Source organism: Protopterus annectens, chromosome 1.part1, assembly GCF_019279795.1.
Source record: "Protopterus annectens isolate FY-2018-M chromosome 1.part1, PAN1.0, whole genome shotgun sequence".
Lineage (NCBI taxonomy): Eukaryota > Metazoa > Chordata > Ceratodontiformes > Protopteridae > Protopterus > Protopterus annectens.
Genome location: NC_056726.1, coordinates 241,436,722 through 241,459,089, shown reverse-complemented (window position 1 = coordinate 241,459,089; position 22,368 = coordinate 241,436,722). Strand labels below are relative to the sequence as shown.

General features: G+C 42.9%; 1 protein-coding gene across 1 annotated transcript in view; it reads left to right on the top strand.

Moving 5' to 3' along the window:
* The window catches only part of GOPC (golgi associated PDZ and coiled-coil motif containing), a gene marked incomplete in the record, with an annotated part of 978,680 nt that overhangs the window by 182,526 nt on the left and 773,786 nt on the right, over window positions 1-22,368 (top strand). The window contains 1 exon segment of the mRNA XM_044074291.1: window positions 12,490-12,654. Coding sequence (XP_043930226.1) covers window positions 12,490-12,654 — 165 coding nt within the window.

Sequence of the window (22,368 nt, the reverse complement as noted above, 5' to 3'; positions counted from 1 at the left end):
ATAGGTCTAGGGATGTCAAAGTCCCCCTTTACTTAGCCATCATAGGTTAGCACTAAGCTAACTGCCCTTGCGAGCCATTTCAAGTCTAGCCAATTATCCCTTGTGAGACTCAAACCCTGCACCTTGTGCTTGCAAGGCAAACACCTTAACCATCAGGCCACCCTCCCATCCTATCATTAGGTTTAGTTTTTGGCTACAGTGCCCCCTTTGGCATGTAACTGTCCAGACATGTACAACTGGAACACCCATAGAGATACCTTACTAAAGGATACAAGGCCTAAACAACATGTCCTACCTGGACCAACTCTGAACCCTGTCACTATACTCTGCATCCTACAAACAGATAAGAGGTGGTCTGTTTCTGGCATATAAGGCACTCTTCAACACATTAAAGATGGATTTACTGCACATCAGCAAGTCAAATGGCACCAGAAATACATGATATAGGGATCTAACCCTCTTATGCAGCATCAACAGATTACTTTGGAGGGACATGTATATCTCACAGAGGATACCACTGCTATAGAACAGACTCCCATCAAAATAAAACAAAGTACATCCCTGTAAATATTCGAGCTCAACTTTGATCTATGGATGAGAAATAAAAAAATTACTCCAGAACTGCCCCCTGTACTACTAATGGACAGAGGCAGCTCCTAAATGCTTCATCCCATGCACGAGTCCCATCAAATTGTCTATGGTATGTCCCAGTTATTCTCATTGGGGGTAATATATAATTATCGACCATGTGGCGGGTAAGGCCAGCCTATAACCAAATGGGATAGGTTATTTTAAGCACAAAAAGGGAAACTGGCCAGGCTTAAAATGGACCACAGGGGCAGCTAGACTTGTACTTATGTATGAACATATTTATCTACCACATCTGTCATTCCTTTAAGACAGTTCTGGCCTAGATTACTGAAGGGAATGTTCTCTAATGTGGAATATAATATAGCATCTTGCAGATAACCTACTTAAGTCTAGTCTAACACAAGCCTGCATTAGTTTATGTTTGGAATGGAATAAGTAACTGCTTTGGCAACTTCAGGCCTCCAGAAGACTTAAGGTAAGGTGGAGCTGTACCCTGATATTATACAGTTACAGGGACTGTTTCATGAATATATGATGTTACAATAACTGTACTTGTAAGCAACTGTAATTTCTGCTGATTTTAAAGCACTTAAGGGCAGTTATTAATGAAATCATTTTAAAGGGAAATTAAAAGGTTACGTGTTATTCTCGAGTCAAAGGCATGCTTTTGATAGTATGCAGCATACTTAATAGGATTAGTGATTAAATATTTATGAGAAGTCTGATAACGTGCATTAAGATTTTATATGAAGGCTCAGCTGGACCATTGATATTTAAAGTGGCATGTAATGCGAAGGTGTATAACAGGAAAATGTGCAGAGCATGGGTGCCCTCTGTTATAAGTTTTGTATGTAAGCTGATTTTTAAAGAGCAGAGGATTTAGTGAATGGTATACTTTGGGGGTGTATATTTTGCTTATTTAAAAGTGTTTGTTATAAAGATGATATATGTATTTTCTGTGTAGGTTGAGGAGAGGGAAATTTTATGATGTGTGTAAAACAAAAGGAATTTTTGTAGGTGAGGAGACCAAAGGAATAATGCATTGGTGCTAATTTAAAATATTGTTTTAAATTCTTTTGAAGTACACATTACTATTCTTTTAAAAAATAAGCTAGGTAATTAATCGTTTTCTGAGGTGAATTATAATTATTTGAACATCTGTGATAGAACTCATTGGTTAATGCTGTGGTTCTTTTTGTATGTTTTTTTCCTTCTTTTGCATGCTAGAAGAAGGTACGATTTTTTGACATTCCAGTTATTTTGCATAATCTAGAAATTGGGGAGACTTGATTAAATGGAAGTGAAATTGAACCAAAAAACAGTGAATAAGGTGTTTTCAGAAGTATGATAATGTAAGATGTGAATGGATGTAACAAGTTAATATGATTAAACCAAAAAAATGCATGACAAAATTATAAAAATATATTTAAACATACCTCTGAACTGCCATGATTTATACATAGTGCTGTGATTTTTTCACCCACAAATTTGGGCATGCTACTTCAAGATTTACTAATGATCCTTGTGATGTTAGACCCATTTAAATGAACATTTATTATTAAGTCACCAAACTAAGCCTGTACATAGCATTAATTATATAAGCTTTAGTACATGAAAATCTTCTATTATGAAAAATAACGAAGTGGTCCTCTTTCTGTCCATCTGCTATGCTTTATAAAGACCAGCACAATGACTGATTGTAATGCTGGAATCATGAGACCTGTGTGTATATATATATATATATATATATATATATATATATATATATATATATATATATATATATATAAAATAGACCAGAAGTTGAGTCCCAGTCAAGAACGATCTCAGTGAGTTCACAGATCAATCTTGCCTTCACATCAGTAAAGTGGTTCCCTTCAGTTAGTAACCCCCTAATGTTCTCAACCCCCAGTCATTGGGTATCACTGTAAAAAGAGACCCCACGTCAAGGGTAACAAGTAGCAGCTCTTTACTCATATCAATACCACGAGTCCCCTGAAACAAATCATGTAAGAAATTCGTGGTGTCTTTCAGAATAGTGGGTATACTATCCACGATAGGTCTCAATGAAGAAACCTAGTCGTTATGTACCCAAGATTCACCCTACTGTTGAAGCATTTTGCAATCTCTGTGAAACTGAGATTAGGGATTGCTTGAATAAGGAATGGAAATGTGAATATTTTAATATTAGTAGAGATGAAAAGGAGGCTTTGCTTGAATTGAAAAGAATGCATACTGTTGAGTTCCATCCAGCAGACAAGGAAGGGGGCATTGTTATATTAGATAAGGACAAATATGAGCAGGCTATGCTGGTTCTACTAGGTGATTGTAATACTTTCTCTGTTGTTAATGCTAGTATAGTTAAAGCTTTGGTTGATAAGGTGGCTTTTTTGGTTTTTGATTTCTTGATAACTGGCATGATTACTGAAGACATTTTTAAGTATTTTTGTGTTGAGAATCCAGTGATACCAGTGATTTATGCTTTACCAAAGATACACAAAGACATGGTTAACCCACCCATGCGTCCTATTGTGTCTGGCAGAGGGTGGGTTACAGAACCATTGTCTATCTATATTGAGAAATCATTGAGACCTATCGTGGATAGAATACCCACTATTCTGAAAGACACCAAGAATTTCTTACAAGATTTGTTTCAGGGGACTTGTGGTATTGATATGAGTAAAGAGCTGCTACTTGTTACTCTTGACGTAGGGTCTCTTTTTACAGTGATACCCAATGACTGGGGGTTGAGAACATTAGGGGGTTACTAACTGAAGGGAACCACTTTACTGATGTGACGGTAAGATTGATCTGTGAACTCATTGAGATCGTTCTTGAGAACAATGTGTTTATCTTTGGTAAAGAGTACTATCTGCAGAGGGTTGCCGTGGCTATGGGCATGGCATGTACCAATAGCTACACCAACCTTGTACTGGCTAAATGGGAGACCGGCATGGTTTTTAATAGGAATCCATCACTTCTATGGTACAGACGTTTTGTTGATGATGATTTCCTGTTGTGGCAAGGCAGTACACGGAGTCTTCTAGCTTTTATAGATTACCTACATACCACCACAAATTTTTTGAAATTTTCAGTAGCATATTCACATTCTAATATTTCATTTTTAGATGTGATTGTTAATAAAAGTGAATTGGGCAGTTTCCATACAGGTATGTTTAGAAAGGAGAGCATGCATCCTAGACATGTTACACAGAATGTCCTAAAATGACAATTCTTGAGGTTGATGAGGTTGCACAATGATGATGCTGAATTAAATGTAGCATTTGCTAAACTGAAGCAAGATTTTTTTAGAGAGAGGGTATAGTGACACAGAGGTAGATGAGTGTATTAGGCTGGTATCACTTGATAGAGGTACTAGAGACCAACCTTTTTTTTCTCTGAAACATCTGTACCATCTATGCCACAGGGAGAGAATGAGGGTAGGAAGGTTAGGTTCCCATTAACCTTCTCGACTGATGCTAATACATGTTGTAACATCATAAAGAGGAATTGGAACATTTTATATGCTAACCATGACTTGAGAGGTTTTGTTGGGAACAAACCTAACTTTTCGTTTAAGAACAGAATAGTCAGACAGCAACTATGTTACAGGAAGGATAGTGGTTTGTTACCAGAGTCACAGAGGTTTGGTAGTTTTCCTTGCAGACACTGTGAGGCATGTAAGCACATATATAATGCACCTGGTTACTTACATCCTACTTTTCGATGTTCCATTGAGTTTCCATTTTATGCAGATTGTACTACTAGAAATGTTTATTATTCTGAGTGTGTTGCATGCAGTGTCTACTATGTTGGCAAGACGAATCGCCCTTTTAGGGACAGGATTTTAGAACATGTACATGATATTAGGAATTCTAAGAGTACCAGCGCCTTGGCTAAACATGTTATTGAAGCAGGTGCATCTCATTATTTTAATTTTTTTGTATTGGAAATAGTATTGGAAGGGGGTAGAGGTAGTGACTTGAAATGTAAAACAGAAACCTGTGAACAGAAGTGGATTTTGTTCTTTAAGGCGGACACCTACCCCGGTATCAATGACATGGTTTCATTGAAACCATTTTTAAAGCAGAGACCTTTAAAACACTAATTGCACTTTAGCACTTTAAATGTTGTAATTGTTCTTACTAATTAAGCAGCTTTTTTCATTGGTGAATATTACTTTTTAAACATTACTGTGGCATTATGGTGTTGTCTGATGAAGCTGTTGTCAACCGTGAAAGCGCTTACTTTTTGTTATTAAACTTTATTATTTTATTGTATTTGTTGACAAAGATTTGTGCCTTATCTGCCTTGCTGGGACTCAACTTCTGGTCTATTTTATTGTTTTACTTTAGTTACTAAGTTACTAGTCTCTTTTCTTGGTTGTTGGTTTTTATTTGTTATATGAGTGTGTAGATATGTATATATGTGTGTGTGTGTATATGTATATATATATATATATATATATATATATATATATATATATATATACACACACACACACATATACATACACGTGTGTGTGTGAGAAAATATATAATTGTGACCAATGAAAGAAAAATATGGTGAAAGTTGTTAATAAAAAAAAATATTGATGTTATGTGGTCCTGTCTCGCCTACATTCCTTACTCACGTGTTCGGAGCCGAGAATCGGCTCCGACTCGGCCAAATTTCTCTAGCACGAAGTCTCTAATTGGCTGGGCTAACCCGGTATCCCAAGATGCACCTTGCCCTAGCCCCAGATCTCATTTGCCGCTCGTAGAGTTAGGATGTGGTCTCGCTTGGCTGTGGCTAAGTACCCTTTCAAATACTTTTTTCTAAGTATTTTAGCAGTCTGTTATTTTACAAAAGCTATTTTAATAGCTAGTTTTCTCCTTGTCTAAGTTTCATTGTGAGTGTTAGTGAGTTTGGCTGTTTGTGGTATCCCTTTGTTTGGCGGGCTAGACCTTTTAAGTTAGAGGACCTAGTCCTCTCCTATGTTGTTTTTCTGGTGTTAAAACTGCAGTTGGATTTGTTCTGGTCTTTCCCAGCTACTCCAAGAAACGTTTGATTTAGAGTTCCTTGGCCGTTAGTGGTGTTTGTTTTCCCGCCTTCCTCTTGTGTCGTTGTCGGTTGACAGTGTGCTGATATTTTTTACCATGTCTAAAGAGCAGGAGGAGCATAAACCCTCCGGGTTTAAAAAGTGTACTAAATGTGGCTACAAAATGTCTGTTACGGATGGCCATGCCATCTGTGTGTATTGTCTTGGGGCTATTCACCTGCAGGAGTCCTGCAGTTTCTGCTACGCTTTTAGCGCGAAGGTACTGCAGGAAAGAAAAAATAAGCTGATTTTGAAGGGACTGATTTAAGCCCTCCTTTGAGGAGTCCTTAGATTCTTCTTCTTCTTCCAGTCCTAAATCTAAGTCTTCCAAGGCCAAGAAGAGATCTCCGGCTCAGTCTGCTTCCTCGGAGCCCCCGGAGAAGGTTAAAATAGTGGTTGCTGCCTCCTTAGCTCAATTGTCCTTGGGGCCGCAGGAGATGGCCTCGATTATGGATACTTCCTCCTCGGCTCCATTGTCCTCGGGGCTGCAGGAGAAGGTTTCGATAGGGGATACTTCCTCCTCGGCTCCATTGTCCTTGGGGCCGCAAGAGGTATCGGTGGTGCTGGAGCCGACCTCGGCTCCGATATTATTGGAGCCTATTCGGAGCCGGTCACCCAGTGTCAGGCATGTGTCTCCAGGTAGGAGATCCCGATCTCCTTCTGTTTCCTCCAAATCCTGTAGGCTGTCTGATTTGGATGTGGATAAGGCTGGTCAAGAGGCTCCTGCAGTCGCCGGTGCTAGCAAAACTGTTCTCGGCTCCGACCCAGTCGGCTCCGGAACCACTCCCCATTCTGGTACCTGTGATTCCTCCTCCGAGCACCCATGTGTCGTCGGAGCCGGAGTGCTCCTCGCCGAGTGATGTTCTCGTGTCGGCTCCGATACCCCATGTGAGTCTGTCGGAGCCGGCGTCGGCTCCAAACATGTCGATTCTGTCCTCTGGTTTCGGTACTCGGGTTTCCTCAGTCGGACCAGAGGGGGATATCTCGGGACTGCTGTCGGTTCCGAGCCTCCCTCTCAGTGCTTCGGCTCGGGGAATCTCGACTCCGGTCGTGGGGACCTGCCTTCAAGGCCATGAGGAGCACACTGGCCAGACCGTCAGTTACATCACCTGGATCGGTCACTCCGTCCCATTGCACCCCGGCTAGAGCCTCTGATGCCCCCCTATCCTTGGATGGTGGAGCCCGAAGGTCTGGGGACACCCCCTTGAGCAGTCCCCTACTTTCTGAGGCCCCCTCAGAGTCAGTGCCTGAGGAGCCCCCTAGTAAGAAGTTGTGCAAGAGGAAGCACATAGACTCCCAGGACGAGTCCCTCACTTCCGATACAGACGTAGAGGAGTCAGAGCGGTCCCCTAGGTCATCCTCCGATGTCTCTTTCTCCGACATCCTGGAGATTTTGAGGCAGAGAGGCGACTGGTCTTCCAAGACCCCCCTCTGAGGAGGAGTCGGTATTCCTCAAGGCCTTCGGAGCTCAATCCTCCGCCTCCTGGGTGTCCCCACCCTTCGACGAACTCCTGGACTTGATTTGTCGAAGGGTGTGGAAGAACACTGATTCCGTGGAACCGGTGCCCAGATGTCCAAACAAGTTTCTGTCGGCTCCCCTGGGCAAAGAGTTCCTTACCAAAGGGGTTTTGGTAGATGCCTTGGTGGTGGCGGCAGCCACTCAGCAGGAAGTTGCAGAGGCTTCTTCTTCAGTCCATCCTCCTAACAAGGAGTCCGGGAGTATGGACCGGTATGGGAAGCATACCCTGTCTTCAGCGACCTTTACCTTACGGTCGTTGAATTACCTCTGTCATTTCACTCGGCTCCAAAGAGATCTCCTGAAGGAGTTAGGAAATACTCTGACAGTTAACATGCCTGAGGCAGTAGTGCAGACTGTTAACGCCCACTTGTCTACCCTAGGTTCCATTGTCAACTCGTCTATGAGGCTCATATCTTATGCAGCCGAAGGGGTGAGTAGGGCAGCTAGCTTAGGCGTAGCTCTTAGAAGGCAAGCCTGGATGCGCCTGTGTCATTTCGCGGAGGCCTTTAAGTCTTCCTTCACTGACTCCCCCTTTGATGGGTCCTCTCTCTTTGGATCCAAAGTGAAAGACACCCTCACCAGATGCGAACAGGAGGGAAAGACCCTATCTGCCGTAGGGTCCCGTTTTTCTCTTCCTTCTAGGCCTTATCCCAAGGCTCAGAGAGGAGGGAAAATGTGGTTCAAAAAGTCTCAGAGGTCCCTTCCCGCAGCTCAAGGTGAGTCTCCCTCCAGAGGCAGAGGGGGGGGGGATTATTCCGGAAGACACCATCCTAGAGGCAGAGGAGGCCCCCGCAACTTGGGAGACTGAGATTCCTTTTGCGGTTCTTCCTTCCAGCGTTCCTGAGGCGTTGCCTGACTGTGCTATTCTGGAGCCAGTCGGGGGCCGAATTTCGTTGCATCCGGAAGTCTGGGAAAGCATCACCCAGGATCGTTGGGTGCTTTGAATAGTTACCGGAGGTTACAGTATTCCCTTTGCATCGATACCCCCCCCCCGGTCAGAAGGATCCCAGACATCCCACCCAGTCAACGGGGTCAAGCAGCACTAGAAGTTGCAAAGCTGCTAGAAAAAGGAGTCATCCAACCAGTCCCCTCAGACCATGTTGGATCAGGAACTTACTCACGACTCTTTTTGGTGCCGAAAAGAACAGGAGTCCTTTGACCCATTCTGGATCTCAGTCGACTGAATCACTACATTCTGAAGTCCAAGTTCCGGATGGTCACAATTCAGTCTATTTTTCCACTGCTGGAGAAAGGAGTATGGATGTGCTCCATCGATCTCAAGGATGCCTACTGCCACATCAAAATGGAGAAGGCATCCAGGAGTCATTTACGCTTCCGGTTAGGAGCCAGTCACTTCCAGTTTCGTGCCCTGCCCTTTGGTCTCACCACAGCCCCCAGGGTGTTTACCAAGTGTTTGGCAGCGGTGACAGCTCACCTGAGACGTCTAGGATTCCAGGCGTTTCCGTATTTGGACGACTGGCTTCTCGCTGCCCCCACCAGGCATCTACTCGTTCAAGCCAGGGAGAAGACCATCTCACTTTGCCAACGTCTAGGAATTACTTTGAACTGGGAAAAGTCTGCCTTGCAGCCCTCACAGCGTGTTGTTTTTATAGGCGCAGAGCTAGACTCTATTCAAATGCGCGCCTTTCTGCCACAGGATAGGATAAGAGTGTTGCAGTTTCAGATCCACGCACTGTTGCCCCTCTGAAAAGTTCAGGCCAGGTTGGTTCTTCAGCTCTTGGGATCCATGGCCTCCACCATCATGCTGGTACCTCTGGCCAGGTTACACATGCGGATCTTACAGTGGCTCCTGTCGGTTCAGTGGTACTTTCAGAAGCTTCCTCTTTCCCACCTGATACTTCTCACGGAACGATGCAAACAGGACCTCTTCTGGTGGCTATGCTCCTCCAATCTGGACAGAGGAAGGAGCTTGATTCCTATATCTCCAGTGGCCACGATGACCACGGACGCCTCCCAGATGGGTTGGGAGGGGCATTATCTAGGCAGGACGATCCAAGGCACCTGGCAAGATCACGAGGTACACTTGCACATCAATGTTCTGGAGATGAGAGCGGTGTCTCTGGCATTGTGAGCACTCCAAGACTCTCTACCTCGGGGAACAATTGCAATTCACTCGGACAACATGTCCGTAGTGTGGAACCTGAACAAGCGGGGGGAACCAAATCTTATCCCCTCGGCAGAGAGGCCATGCGAGTGTGGCAGTGGGCAGTGTCTTCCCAACGGTTTCTGGTGGCAACGCACATTCTGGGGAAGTCCAACGTGATAGCGGACAGGCTAAGCAGAGCTATTCTGATGCCTCACGAGTGGTCCCTGAATAACCGAGTGGCGGTTCAGATCTTCAAAAGGTGGGGTCAGCCTTGCTGCGATCTCTTCGCCAGCCCCCTCAATGCCAAATGCAGCAAGTACTTCACTCTGATCCCCCCACAGGTGGAGTCACCCAGGGACGCTCTAGCTCACGATTGGCCCCCTGGTCTGGTCTACGCTTTCCCTCCGTTTCCTCTGTTACCAAGAGTGATACAAAAAGCCATATCTGTAGGAAGCAGGATGATCCTTATTGCTCCACACTGGACTCAACAAGTATGGTTCCCTTTTCTTAAACGGTATGCACTGGATGGTCCGTGGACTCTGGACCCAGTGCCGGACCTCCTGATTCACATGTCAAGACAACTTCATCCATCCCTGCGAACTCTCAGGTTGATAAGTCTTCCACCAGGAAGATTTATTCCAGCAAATGGAGGAGATTCTCTATTTGGACTCGGGCCCAAGGTTTGGACCCCTTCACAGCCCCAATTTCGTCGGTCTTAGATTTTTTAGCCATGTTGTTCCGTCAGGGCTCTGGGCCCACTACCATTAAAGTACAGTTGGCTGCAATTTTTAATTTTCACACATCTTATGAGCCCTCTCTTATGGGCCACAAACTCTGTAAAGCCTTTCTAAAAGGTGCTTGGTTACTTCATCCCCCTGTTTCAGAACCTGTACTGCCATGGGACCTGAACCTTGTGCTACAAGCTATGACGTCACCACCCTTTGAACCGGCTGCCACTTGTGACTTAAGGTTCTTATCTTGGAAGACGGATTTTCTGATAGCCATTACATTGGCCAGGAGGGTATCAGAACTTCAAGCTTTGTCCATTAAACCTCCGTATGTGATCTTTCATAAGGACAGAGTTTCCCTGAGGCTTAACCCTTCCTTCCTTCCGAAGGTGTCATCCACTGTCAATCTCCATCAATCTGTTGAGCTACCAGTGTTCTTTCCAAACTTTTCTAATAAAGCAGAGTTCAGGTTTCATCAGTTGGATGTGCACAGACAACTGAGATTTTATTTGCATAGGACTGAGCATGTTAGGAAATCTGATCAACTGTTTGTGTCCTTTTCAGAAAACAGGGCAGGTTGTCCTATTTCCAAGTGCACAATTTCTAAATGGATCAAAGGTTGTATTTCATTCATCTATTCGTCAGCAGGCAGGACTTTACCCTTTCCTGTCAAGGCTCATTCCACCAGGGCTATGTCTACATCAATAGCTTTCCATGCTAGGCTTTCCTTGGATGATATTTGTGCTGCGGCCACTTGGGCCTCTCCCAACACTTTTATTACTCATTACAAGCTGGACGTGGCTTCTAACGGCCGGGCTTCCTTTGGTTCCACGGTTCTCAGGAGTATCTTCCTATGAACCTCCCAGGATAGAGGTGCTGGGGACACTGTCCCGTGAGTAAGGAATGTAGGCGAGATAGGACCACATAACATCAGTTAGTTATGTACTCACTATAACGATCGATGTATGTGGTTCATCTCGCCTACATTCCTACGTACCCTCCCATCTGCCCCCTTCCTAGAGGGTTTGGAGGAATATTATCTCTGTGGACCCTTCAAGGTCAGTGATTTTTTCCTTATCTGGCTGGAATTTCTTCCAGTGTTGATTGAGTATGGGTTATGATTGGTATGATTGCAAACAAGATCTGGGGCTAGGGCGAGGTGCATCTTGAGATACCGGGTTAGCTCAGCCAGTTAAAGACTTCGTGCTAGAGAAGTATGGCCGAGTCGGACCCGTGAGTAAGGAATGTAGGCGAGATGGACCACATACATCGATCATTATGGTGAGTACATAACTAACTGTTTAGGAATATAAGGTGTACCATTATTGCCTTGAAATTTTTATGTTAAAATGCTAAATTAAAAAGTAATATTTAAAGAATCATTTATTAGTCATGAGGAGGTACATTGTGAGTAGTGTATTTGGTGATTAATTGAACAGTTTAGAGCAGTAGTGCCTTTTGTGATGCTGCATAAAAGAATCGTATCTGGAAAGATAGACAAATGGAGGAAGTAGCAAAAAAGATATTTTGTTATGGAAATAAACTGATAGAAGTGATGTGGAAGAGTATTTCATAGGAATAATAAGAAACTGGAAAGGGGCGGCCATGGTGGTGCAGTGGTTAGCATTGCTGCCTCACAGCAAGAGGTTCTCCGGTTCGATCCTCGGCAGGGGTGCCCTCTGTGCAGAGTTTGCATGTCCTCCCTGTGGTCATGTGGGTTTTCTCCGGGTGCTCCTGTTTCCTCCCACATCCCAAAGACATGCTGTAGGTGGATTGGACACTCTAAATTGGCCCTAGGTGTGAGTGTGTGCCTTCTGTGGAAGGTTGGGTGCTGGGCTGGCAACTCGACACTGTAAAACTCGACTGCCAATCGTGAGCGGACGTGTGATCCGCTGTGGTGACCCCAAACCGAGAAAAAGCCAAAAGAAGAAGAATAAGAAACTGGAAAGCTGGAAAACTGTATGAAATGCTGTACTTAATGGTTCTGTTTTGTTGTACTCCTTCAAAAACAATTTTGGATTGTTAACATCTGCCTGAACCACTGCAGCTTGGGAAGATGTGACTGGCACCTAAGGCATGTGGCATCCCCCCATGCATTAGTCTAGTGTTATTAGAAAATATATATCGTGTGTCAGGAGAGAACTGATAGCCAAATGTGCTATCTGCTAAAACACTCTGTGTACAAGTTTGCTTTTTCATGTTTATTGACTTTGCATTTTTTCTTTAATTCTGCTTGCTGTTGTTTTATGTACGTATTTCTCTTTTCTTTGCATTTTTTTATCTTTCCTTTTAGAAACTGCCACAAGGAATGAGCTTTGCAATAATCTGTTGGGGACTGTGTGCGTGCATTTGTGTATTTGTGCTTATGAATGTGAGAAGGAGATGGGACATCACAAGTTATGTAGTATGCTGAATTTTATCTATATGAGCAGTATTTCTTATAGTTTTTTTTTTTCTTTACTAGGCCCAACTAGTGGATTTAAGATCAGAACTGACAGAAACCCAGGCTGAAAAAGTTGTGCTGGAAAAGGAAGTACATGATCAGCTGTTGCAGCTACATGCTGTCCAGCTCCAGCTGCATGCTAAAACTGGTCAAACCGCTGACTCTGGAGTCATCAAAGCAAAACTGGTAGGCCTGAAAAAAACTGTTTCAGTATAGCTGCTCATGCTAGTGAGCATATAGTGCTTTTGTCCACTAATGAATGACATTATTTACAGAAAGTTTAGTTGCTTTATTATTTGAGCAATCAGCAGGATCTTCCCACTTATGGCTGTAATTACAACTTCTGTTCAAAATAATAGGTAGCTTGAGCATTGAAAGGAAAGTAAACTGCAAAACAAGTTGGAGTGATTTCTGTATGTAATACTGAGAAAGTGGTACTGAATTGCAAAAACTCAAGGATGTATTTACATTCATTGTTGATTTAAACTTCATACAGATGTAAGGGCTCGCTGTACTTCTGAGTACCTTGAGAGGCATTCTACTGGGACTTTATTCATTGCCAGTAGAACCCCAACCTTTAAATGCATTGAGTGGCTTGTAGATGTGACAGATGTCTAAGATGTTAAAGTCCATTAGCAAAGACCCCATTTGAACTTCTGTTTCAAATAGGTGTAAGGAGTCACCGTAGAACAGAGCATCTTGCTTGACAGCCTGCTGGGATTTTGTGAGCACCAATGGGACCTTTAAATTTGTGGAACCAACAGTAAGCAGGTAGTGAGCACAGAAGCAATTCTTGACATTAATTACTAGCACTACTACCACCTTCATAAATAACTGGTTTGCGGGATTTTGAGGCAAAAAACTGTCAGTGAATAGTGATTTAAAGGCTTGGCTTCACTTGGTTATCTTACTTCTAAAATGCAGCTGTTGTCTGTGTATGGTTGAAGTAAAGTAAACATTTATGTTACCGTACCAGTTTAGTATTGTTATTTACATTCAGCATGAAGACTGCCACTTTCAACTCCAGCCAGTTAATTATGGTATCTCCTCTTGTTCCTCCAGCTCTCTGTGTCTCTCTCTCATTAACTCAGCCAGGTATCTTCTGTCCTCAAACTGTCTTAAAATCTGGAGAGGCAACTTGGGAGTCTTCTTGTTGGTCAGCTTTCCTGGGGATTACTTTCACCTGTACAGTTGATGTTCTTCATGTTTCACTGTTGCAGTCATCACATTGGGTTATCCCTGCCAGGGTAGCCCTCAGTCGGCCTGAATACCAGAAGCTTAGTATTTCTGCATCGGTTGCCGTCGATTCAGGACTGACGTCAGGTCATCAGTGGTATAAAATAAGGCAGCCAACGCCATTGCATCTGTCTTTCTTGCCAAGGAGCCTGAAGCAGAAGCCATTCGCACGAGTGCTGGTTGGACGCTACCTGAGTTTTTGTTTTCCGAATTGAAGTTGAAGTCTTCTAAAGCTAAGTACCCCGTTGAGGATCCTTTTTTCTTACTCTAACCAAGGTCAGAAAAAGTTAGCAATTGTCTCACCTGTGGAAAGCAAATACCACACCGAGACTTTCATTCTTACTGCATGTCGAAAGATTTTACTCTTCTAACATATTCTGGAAGAATCACACCAAGTTCTTGTAAGCAAGTAAAACAGCTTTATTTTACATGCATGGAGATCTGCTACATGATAGTAATATGCCAGCAGTCTGGCTACTTGTACTTTAAGTTCTCCTTATATAGACCCTCCTGCACGTACATACACGTAGCACAGAGGACTTTCATTAAAATTGATAGTTTGATTACTTGTTTTTACCAGCCAGTACCACAGTTATTCTTGCACCATTAACTTTATCAGCAGTTTAAGATTAACTCCTGCATTCCTCAGTGATCAACATTTTCCAGAACATTTCAGTTTGCACGCAGTGAACATTTTCTGCTTAACCCTTTAAATACAGAATACAAAACATGTTGACTTCAGTATTTTTCCACATTTCCCCTTACAACATTTTGTATACTGTTTATTTTACACAATCCCAGATCGTTGTATACCTTCTCATAATCAGAGAAATATGCTTTTGTAGCATTGGCAGAGATAACCTTCGATATTATCATTTTGATACATGGTATGCAACAGCAGCCAAGCAGCAAAAATATGATTGCACCAACACATACAGCAATTAAAATGTTCATCAACACAGAACCCCAGTTTCCAAACAGATTTTGGAAAAAGTCAGTCAAGGGGTTTGGACCAGGTTTAGTCAGTTCAAAACTTGTTGAACTATTTTTCCTTCGCCGCTAGGGTGAAATCGAAGCCATACGGTTCTGCAACACTACTGTTCTCATCGCCGTTAATTGCCTGTCACCAATTCTAGCGCTGAAAAATGTCGCATTACTCAGAGTCTCTAACAGTTTTGACAGTTTTCTCAATTCCCAGATGGATTTTACTGTCCCATACGCTGGCAAAATACCAGCCCAAGCAATTACATCATCGCCTAGGTCCATATGTGAGAGTCCTTTGCTGCTGACGTGTGCCAAGTCATGGTGATAAATCCATGACGCATCAATGTTACCTACGGGATTAATAGGTTTATTAAGAGAACGTGCATTTTGTATTTTACTTTGAGGTAATACATTTGCGTGTCTGATAGCTGGTATCAGATATCCCAAAAAACAACTTCCTGAACAGCCATATGGTAACCATTTATATGCTTTCCTACCACAAATAAAATAACAATCATTCGTTTTTATGGTGATATTGGTTGCAAATTCATAACTCCCATTTGGCTTTAGCCCCTTAAATAACAGGCCATATACATACAGCATTTTTTCAACAAAACTAGTATCATTTACATTGATGTCTTTTTTTATAGCTCCAAACTTGGTTTCACACTGCCCTTCTAGGGTACAATTATGAACTATTGTCAAATTACATTGGCTCAGCCCCACCTTAACGTTTTCAATCTTTTGAAAACACACTGTTCCGTTTGGCGCCCAGAAGAGGCAGCGCCACCTTGTCTCTCAGTGGTACTTCTGTGGTTTCAAACAACAAACTATTCCAAGTATCATTTGTTTCCAGAGGGGCTGTCCCTAACATTAAGCCACTATGTACAGTAGATATTACAGTACATACCCAACAATTTGAGACATTCATTGAGGATGCATATGCATATTTAATCGCTTGATATGTATTAAAGTTTGGATGCCAGCTGGTGTGTTTGTCTCTTTTGAATGGCTAGCTTCATTAAAAACAAAATATTACAATCACAATAGTTATAAACAATAAAATATTGCAATAGAACCATTTTCTCTTATTCTCATTATTGTCCTTCATGGTTACTGCTATCTGTTTGTTCCTCAGGGGAATTCAATTTTTTATCTAACTTAAAATGTTTTACAATGTGTTAGGTGGATCCATGAGGACCTTTCTTTAATCCGAACTGCCATTGGAGTTGCGATGACTTCCGTGATTTTGTTGTCTCTTGAACCTGAAAAGCAATCATTCATTAAACATCTGTTAGTATTGGTCAGCATTTTCCTCATGCTATCTCCTCACCCCTCACGTTCCGCAGGCAACAAGTTTTGCCACTGCGGGCCGTAATAAGGTCTCCCATACAACAACTCAAATGGGGTGACTCCTTTTGAGGTGGGAGTTGTCCGCATGGAAAGGAGGGCTAGAGGTAGACAGGTAATCCAAGACAGATGTGTCTCGGCCATGAGTTTTCTCAACTTGCCTTTTAGAATGCCGTTATGGCGTTCCACCAACCCTGCTGACTGTGGGTGGTAGGCACAATGGTGTTTTAATTCAATTTGGAAAACTGTAGACAGTTTCTGTATGATCTGATTGACAAAATGCGTGCCGTTGTCAGAGTAGATGCGTGTAGGAAGTCCAAAGTGCGGGACGATGTGATTGACCAAAATTTTAGCCACTGATTGAGCATCCGGATGTGTCACCGAAAAGCCTCAACCCACTTAGTAAATGCATCTACTATTACTAACACAAACTTCTTTAGTTGTGCGGGGTCAATTCGATGAAGTCCATACATATTGTATGAAAAGGATAGGGGGTGTTGGAAATGATGCGGAGCAACTCTGACCCTCCCGTGGTATTTAGCACATACTATGCAGGATAGACAAAAACGTTTTGCATATGCAATGAAACCCTTGGTCCAAAAGGTAAGGTGGATAATTCTAACCATAGCTGCAGGGCCCAGATGGGAAGGGCCATGCACAACTAGTGCTGCATACCTAAAAGATTAGTAGGCAAAACATATTTATTATCCGGTCCCACATAGATTCCTTTGTTCTGCCTAACACCATACCTAGTCCAGCGTTGTTTTTCCTGTACTGTGCTAAGTTCCTGCATGACTTGTAAGGTTTGCAAATCAAATTTATCTGTTGGTTGTAATTCTGTAGGTGTGGTTTCAAGTGAAAAGGTACTGGACATAGCTGCCTCTTTGGCTGCTTTGTCTGCTAGGGCATTACCAAGTGATACCAGGTCCTTAGCACGGGTATGAGCAGCGCATTTACAGATGGCCAAACCCGTGGCCATTGGACGGCTTGTAGTAATTCAAGGATTAGGTCTTTGTGCATAATGTCTTTCCCGAGGTTGTAACCATCCCCTATTTTTCCATTGCTGAGCAAACACATGCACCGTAGAGAAGGCATATTGACTATCCGTATAGATAGTGACATTCCTGTCCTCTGAAAGGAGACATGCCCTTGTCACAGCAATCAGTTCCGCTGCTTGAGCGGATAAGTTCCCGGGAGTGGTCTTGCCTCTATTATCTGAGTTGCAGTAGTAACTGCATACCCTACCTGCGTGGTGCCTGTTTCTGTTTTGCGTGCTGACCCATCTACAAACAGTGTCCAGTCCGCATGTAGTAAGGGTTGATCTTTAAGATCCGGTCTTGGTAGAACTTTAGAATGTATGAGATCTAAGCATACATGCGAATACCGTCTTCAGCAACAGGTAGCAATGTCGCTGGATTTAAGGTAGTGCATCTCTCAATTGTCATGTGTGGCTGCGATAACAGCGTAGTCATACAAGATAAATGTCTGCTAGGTGACAGAAATGTTAACTTGTCCTGCAGAAGGATGACTGCTACAGAGTGCGGGACTTTTAACGTAAGATCATGGAACAATACCAACGTGGCAGACGCTTGTACCGCCAAAGCGGCTGCAATTACTGCTTGCACACAGTGTGGTAATGCTCGTGCTACTGAGTCTAATTTGCTAGAGTAAAATGCCAATGGTCTTAACTTCTCCATACATTTGCATTAAAACAGATGTCATAAATCCCTGCTTGCAATCTACAGTCTGTATAAAGGTCTTACTGTAATCTGGAAACCCCAATGTTGCTGACCCAGCTATCAGTTGCTTGATCCTAGTAAATGCCTGTACTGCCTTGTCTGTCCAGTGCAGCAAATCTTTTGCCGCCATCGGTATTGCAAAAATTAAGTCTGATAGCGGGTGCACTTCTTCGGCATAGTTGGGAATCCAACTACGACAGAAGTTCGTAATGCCTAAAAAGGACATAATTTCTTTTTTTGTAGTTGGCATGGGGGCTTGTAAAATAGCATTCTTTCTGCTGTCATCTAATCGCCTGCCCTTCCCAGAGATAGTATAACCCAGGTAATGTACTTCTAATTTACAAAATTGTAACTTAGACTTATTTACCTTATGTCCTTCGTGTGCCAGAAAGTGTAGTAGTCGAATAGTCTCGGACTTACAGAGTTCTTCCGTAGTTGCGGCCAGGAGGATATCATCCACGTACAGCAGTAGGTGGCACCCTTGGGCTGGTTGGAACTGAGCCAAATTGGTGGACATCTCTTGTGAGAAGATGGTCGGACTTTCGCAGTATCCCTGCGGTAACCTGGTATAGGTATAACGCTTGCCCATAAACGTAAATGCAAACCAAAATCTACTATCTTCCTGCAAGGGAATAGAGAAAAAGGCATTACTGATATCAATTACAGAAAAGTAGTTATCCGTTGGAAGGATATTGTTCAGCAGAATAGACGGATCCGGGACTATGGGGGCCCGAGGTACCACCGCGGCATTTATTGCCTGTAAGTCTTGTACCATCCTCCATGTCCCATCCGGTTTTACTGGAAATAAGGGTATTACGGTGAGTCTGTGCACAGAATTAATACTCCAGCTTTCAAAAGTGCTGTGATTACCGGTAAAATGCCCTCCTCTGCCTTTCTGCTCAAGGGATACTGCCGTTTATGAGGTCTAAATTCTGACTTGGGTGTAATCTTTACCTGTCCTGCCGTTCTAATCAGTCCGATATCGTGCTGACCCTCGACCATAATGAATTTGGAATCATCTGCAATTGAGATTCTTCCATGGGGTAAGGAGACATAGTCATAATGTCCCAGGGGATTGTATCGGTTTGTCTTCCCTGAGGTGCAGTCGGTCTGGCTTGTGTAACCCAGTTAAGTTTTTGAACCTGAATGCCCTTACCTGCCAACTGTTCTGGTGTCCATCCTACCCATTCAGTTATTTTCTTACCCACGAGGTACCATGACATTCCTTCACCCTCCGTGACTGAAATATGTGTGGTTAATTCATTCTTATACAGCAGCTGCATATCCCTTGTAAGGCTACATGTGACTGCAGAATTACCTAGTGTGTCCCAAAAAAGGCTATGCAATACTAGTTTGGTGACTTTAAAACTAAGAAATTTCTTTTCGTATTCTAAATCAGGTCCGGCACATCTTCTTTAATACATTGTGCAATGTAATGGATCTGACACCTTCGGATTTGTTATGCCGTATTTGCTTAATGCCAAATTTGTAAGAGCCGTCACTACACTCTGGGGGCCTGTCTCTATCAAATCATTACTATACCAGTAATGTAGATCTCCCTGCCCCTCTAATAGCATTGCACTATTCAGTTTTATTCTCCTTGCCACCATCCCCGTGGAGGTTGGGACGGCTGCTATACCGAACACTTGCATTAAATCTCTTCCTAATAAATGTACTGGGCAGATTTCTGAAATTATTACTCGGAACCATATGGTTTGGTTCGTCTCTGGGTCGGTAAACCACAGAGGTTTGGACAATGGCTCTTTGTAAATACGGCCATTTGCTGCTTTTACAAGCACATATTCATCCGAGGTAACATCGGATGATATGGCAGTACTTCTGACTAACGTTCGAGAAGCCCCTGAGTCACAAAGAAATTCTATGTCTCGCCCTCAACTTGCAATGTGATCACTGGTTGGGATTCCAATTGCATAGTTGATGCTAGTGCTGTTAGATTTACCATTTGATATTTCTCATTTTCTGCCATTTCCTGTCCCCACCCATCGTCTTCACTTGTACCTACTTCCCCATTCTCACTTTCTTCTTCTTCCTCATACCCTCCATCTCGTCTTTTGACCATCATATAGTCATGCGGTACCACGGAAGCAACCATCGGTTTCTCCGGTCCTCTGCAATCTCTGGCGAAATGTCCTTTCTTACCGCACTTAAAACACTCCCCTCTTTTGCCTACCCTCGAAATCCTCAGAATGACTTATGCCTCCCGTCCTCGTCCTCTTCCCTGCCACGCCCTCTTCCATGATTTGCGGAACCTTGAACTAACATTAAAGTTCCATCTTCACTAACTGTAAAAGTTTGGGCTTTTTATCTTTTTTCCTTCAGGTATTTCTCAGCATGTCTAGCATAATCCATAAGGGGCTGTAGACGCGCTGTCCTGTGTGTGATCATATGCTTTTGTATAAAGTTACCAATGGCTGTCTTGCAGCCCTTTAGGAATGCATTTTTCAGTTGCTGTTCATAGGGCGAGTCATTTGCCTGATTTTCTGCCTTAATCAACCCACTATGAGCATCAAAACATTGTGTGAGACGATGTAGATAATTGTCTACGGTTTCGTCATCTGATTGAACGCATTGATTAATGCAAGTCCAATCTGCTTTGGGCTTCCAATGTTCTTCTATTTTATCTAAGAGAGTCTGCATTCTGGTTCTACACACTTGGAAGTTTTACTATCTTCCTTTTTAACAAAGTACACATCTCTTTCACTTGAATTACCACACCCTTTTTTCAAATTTTGTTCCCTATGTCTTTTATTTGCTTCCTCCAGCCATTTCTGTGCCTGGGGAAACCCCACCTTCTTTTGATTCCTTGTCTTATTTCCTGCCTGTTTGCACAGTGATCTTACTAGATTTTGACATTCTGACTTATTTAAACATCCACTAAACCCATGATCTTTTTTCCATTTATCTAAATATTTTACGTTCTTTGGGTGTAAATCAAACATAAACTTTTCATCTTCAGATTGTCGTCACCTTTGGCGCAACTGGTTCCTGTTCCCATTTCTCTTATGAGAAACTATTCCTGTTCATGAGATCTCTTGTATATGGAATCTATTCACATATACTCCTTATACTTTGAGAAAATTAAATTTCTCCCTTGACTAGTCCCTTAAAATTTAGACAAAAAAATTCCAATCAGAAACAACAAAAAAAATAGCTTTTCTTTTTGCTTACCTTTGTGATTCCACCTCACGGATTGAATCTGGAAAGAGTGACTGGCCTCTAATTTCAACCTGTTTCAGTTGGAGGTCTTTCATTCGAGGAGAGCCTGATCTCTCTCCACCTGCGCAGGTTTTCAGCCTCTCTTTGTTCGATTCGCCCGTGCAGGCCGCCTACGTTAGCGCCAGTTATGTCGAAAGATTTTACTCTTCTAACATATTCTGGAAGAATCACACCAAGTTCTTGTAAGCAAGTAAAACAGCTTTATTTTACATGCATGGAGATCTGCTACATGATAGTAATATGCCAGCAGTCTGGCTACTTGTACTTTAAGTTCTCCTTATATAGACCCTCCTGCACGTACATACACGTAGCACAGAGGACTTTCATTAAAATTGATAGTTTGATTACTTGTTTTTACCAGCCAGTACCACAGTTATTCTTGCACCATTAACTTTATCAGCAGTTTAAGATTAACTCCTGCATTCCTCAGTGATCAACATTTTCCAGAACATTTCAGTTTGCACGCAGTGAACATTTTTCTGCTTAACCCTTTAAATACAGAATACAAAACATGTTGACTTCAGTATTTTTCCACACTGCATCACTTGCTTAGGCCCAGATCATGACGTCCCTCCTGTCGCTTTTGTGCTTTGTTCAACACCAGAACTATACATCGGGCCCTTATTGTAGCTAGATATTTTCGCTCTCAGTCCTCGAATTTCGATATGGCTTCAGTAAGCCATCTGACAGCAGATCTTCTGAAAAAACGTAAGGATAAAGACAGAGACAGAATGTACAGGTCCAAAACTACCGACAATGCTTCCGTTAAGCTCTTCTTCAGTTCTCCGGTCCTCAGTGAGGCGCTTTTGCAGCCCCTGATGCCCGCTTCTGTGGATTCGCAGGCCACTACCAAGACCCTTTCGGAGTCCAGTATGCCGCAAGACTCTTCATTGACTAAGGATCCTGCAGATGTCTCCACCTTGGATGGGTCCAGAGCCGCTGAGCAGGCACCGGCTTCCGAGGAAATACTTTGCACTACCAGTTTTCGACACAGACTGACTACTTCTTTCGCATCTACCATTCTTTCGAAAACTACTGAGTTTCTAAGGCCTAGGGTATGAACCACACCCAAGAAACCGACGACCCAATTTCAGGCACCTGCCTCCTTGCCTCATTCTCAAATGCTTAAAATGACAGAAGACCTTATAATGCTGATCAGGGGAAGCCAGGCTACCCCTTCAAAAGAAAAATAGATGTGTCCCCAGCAGTTTTATCTGAACAGGAGTCCGATCACTCTGATGCATCTGAATATGAAAACCTGCAACCCCTCTCTGCTTATGAGGATTCTGATGCAGAAGACTCCATTCCTTTAGCCTCTCCACCCAAGGACTTTTCCTTTGCGGAAACCCTGCAT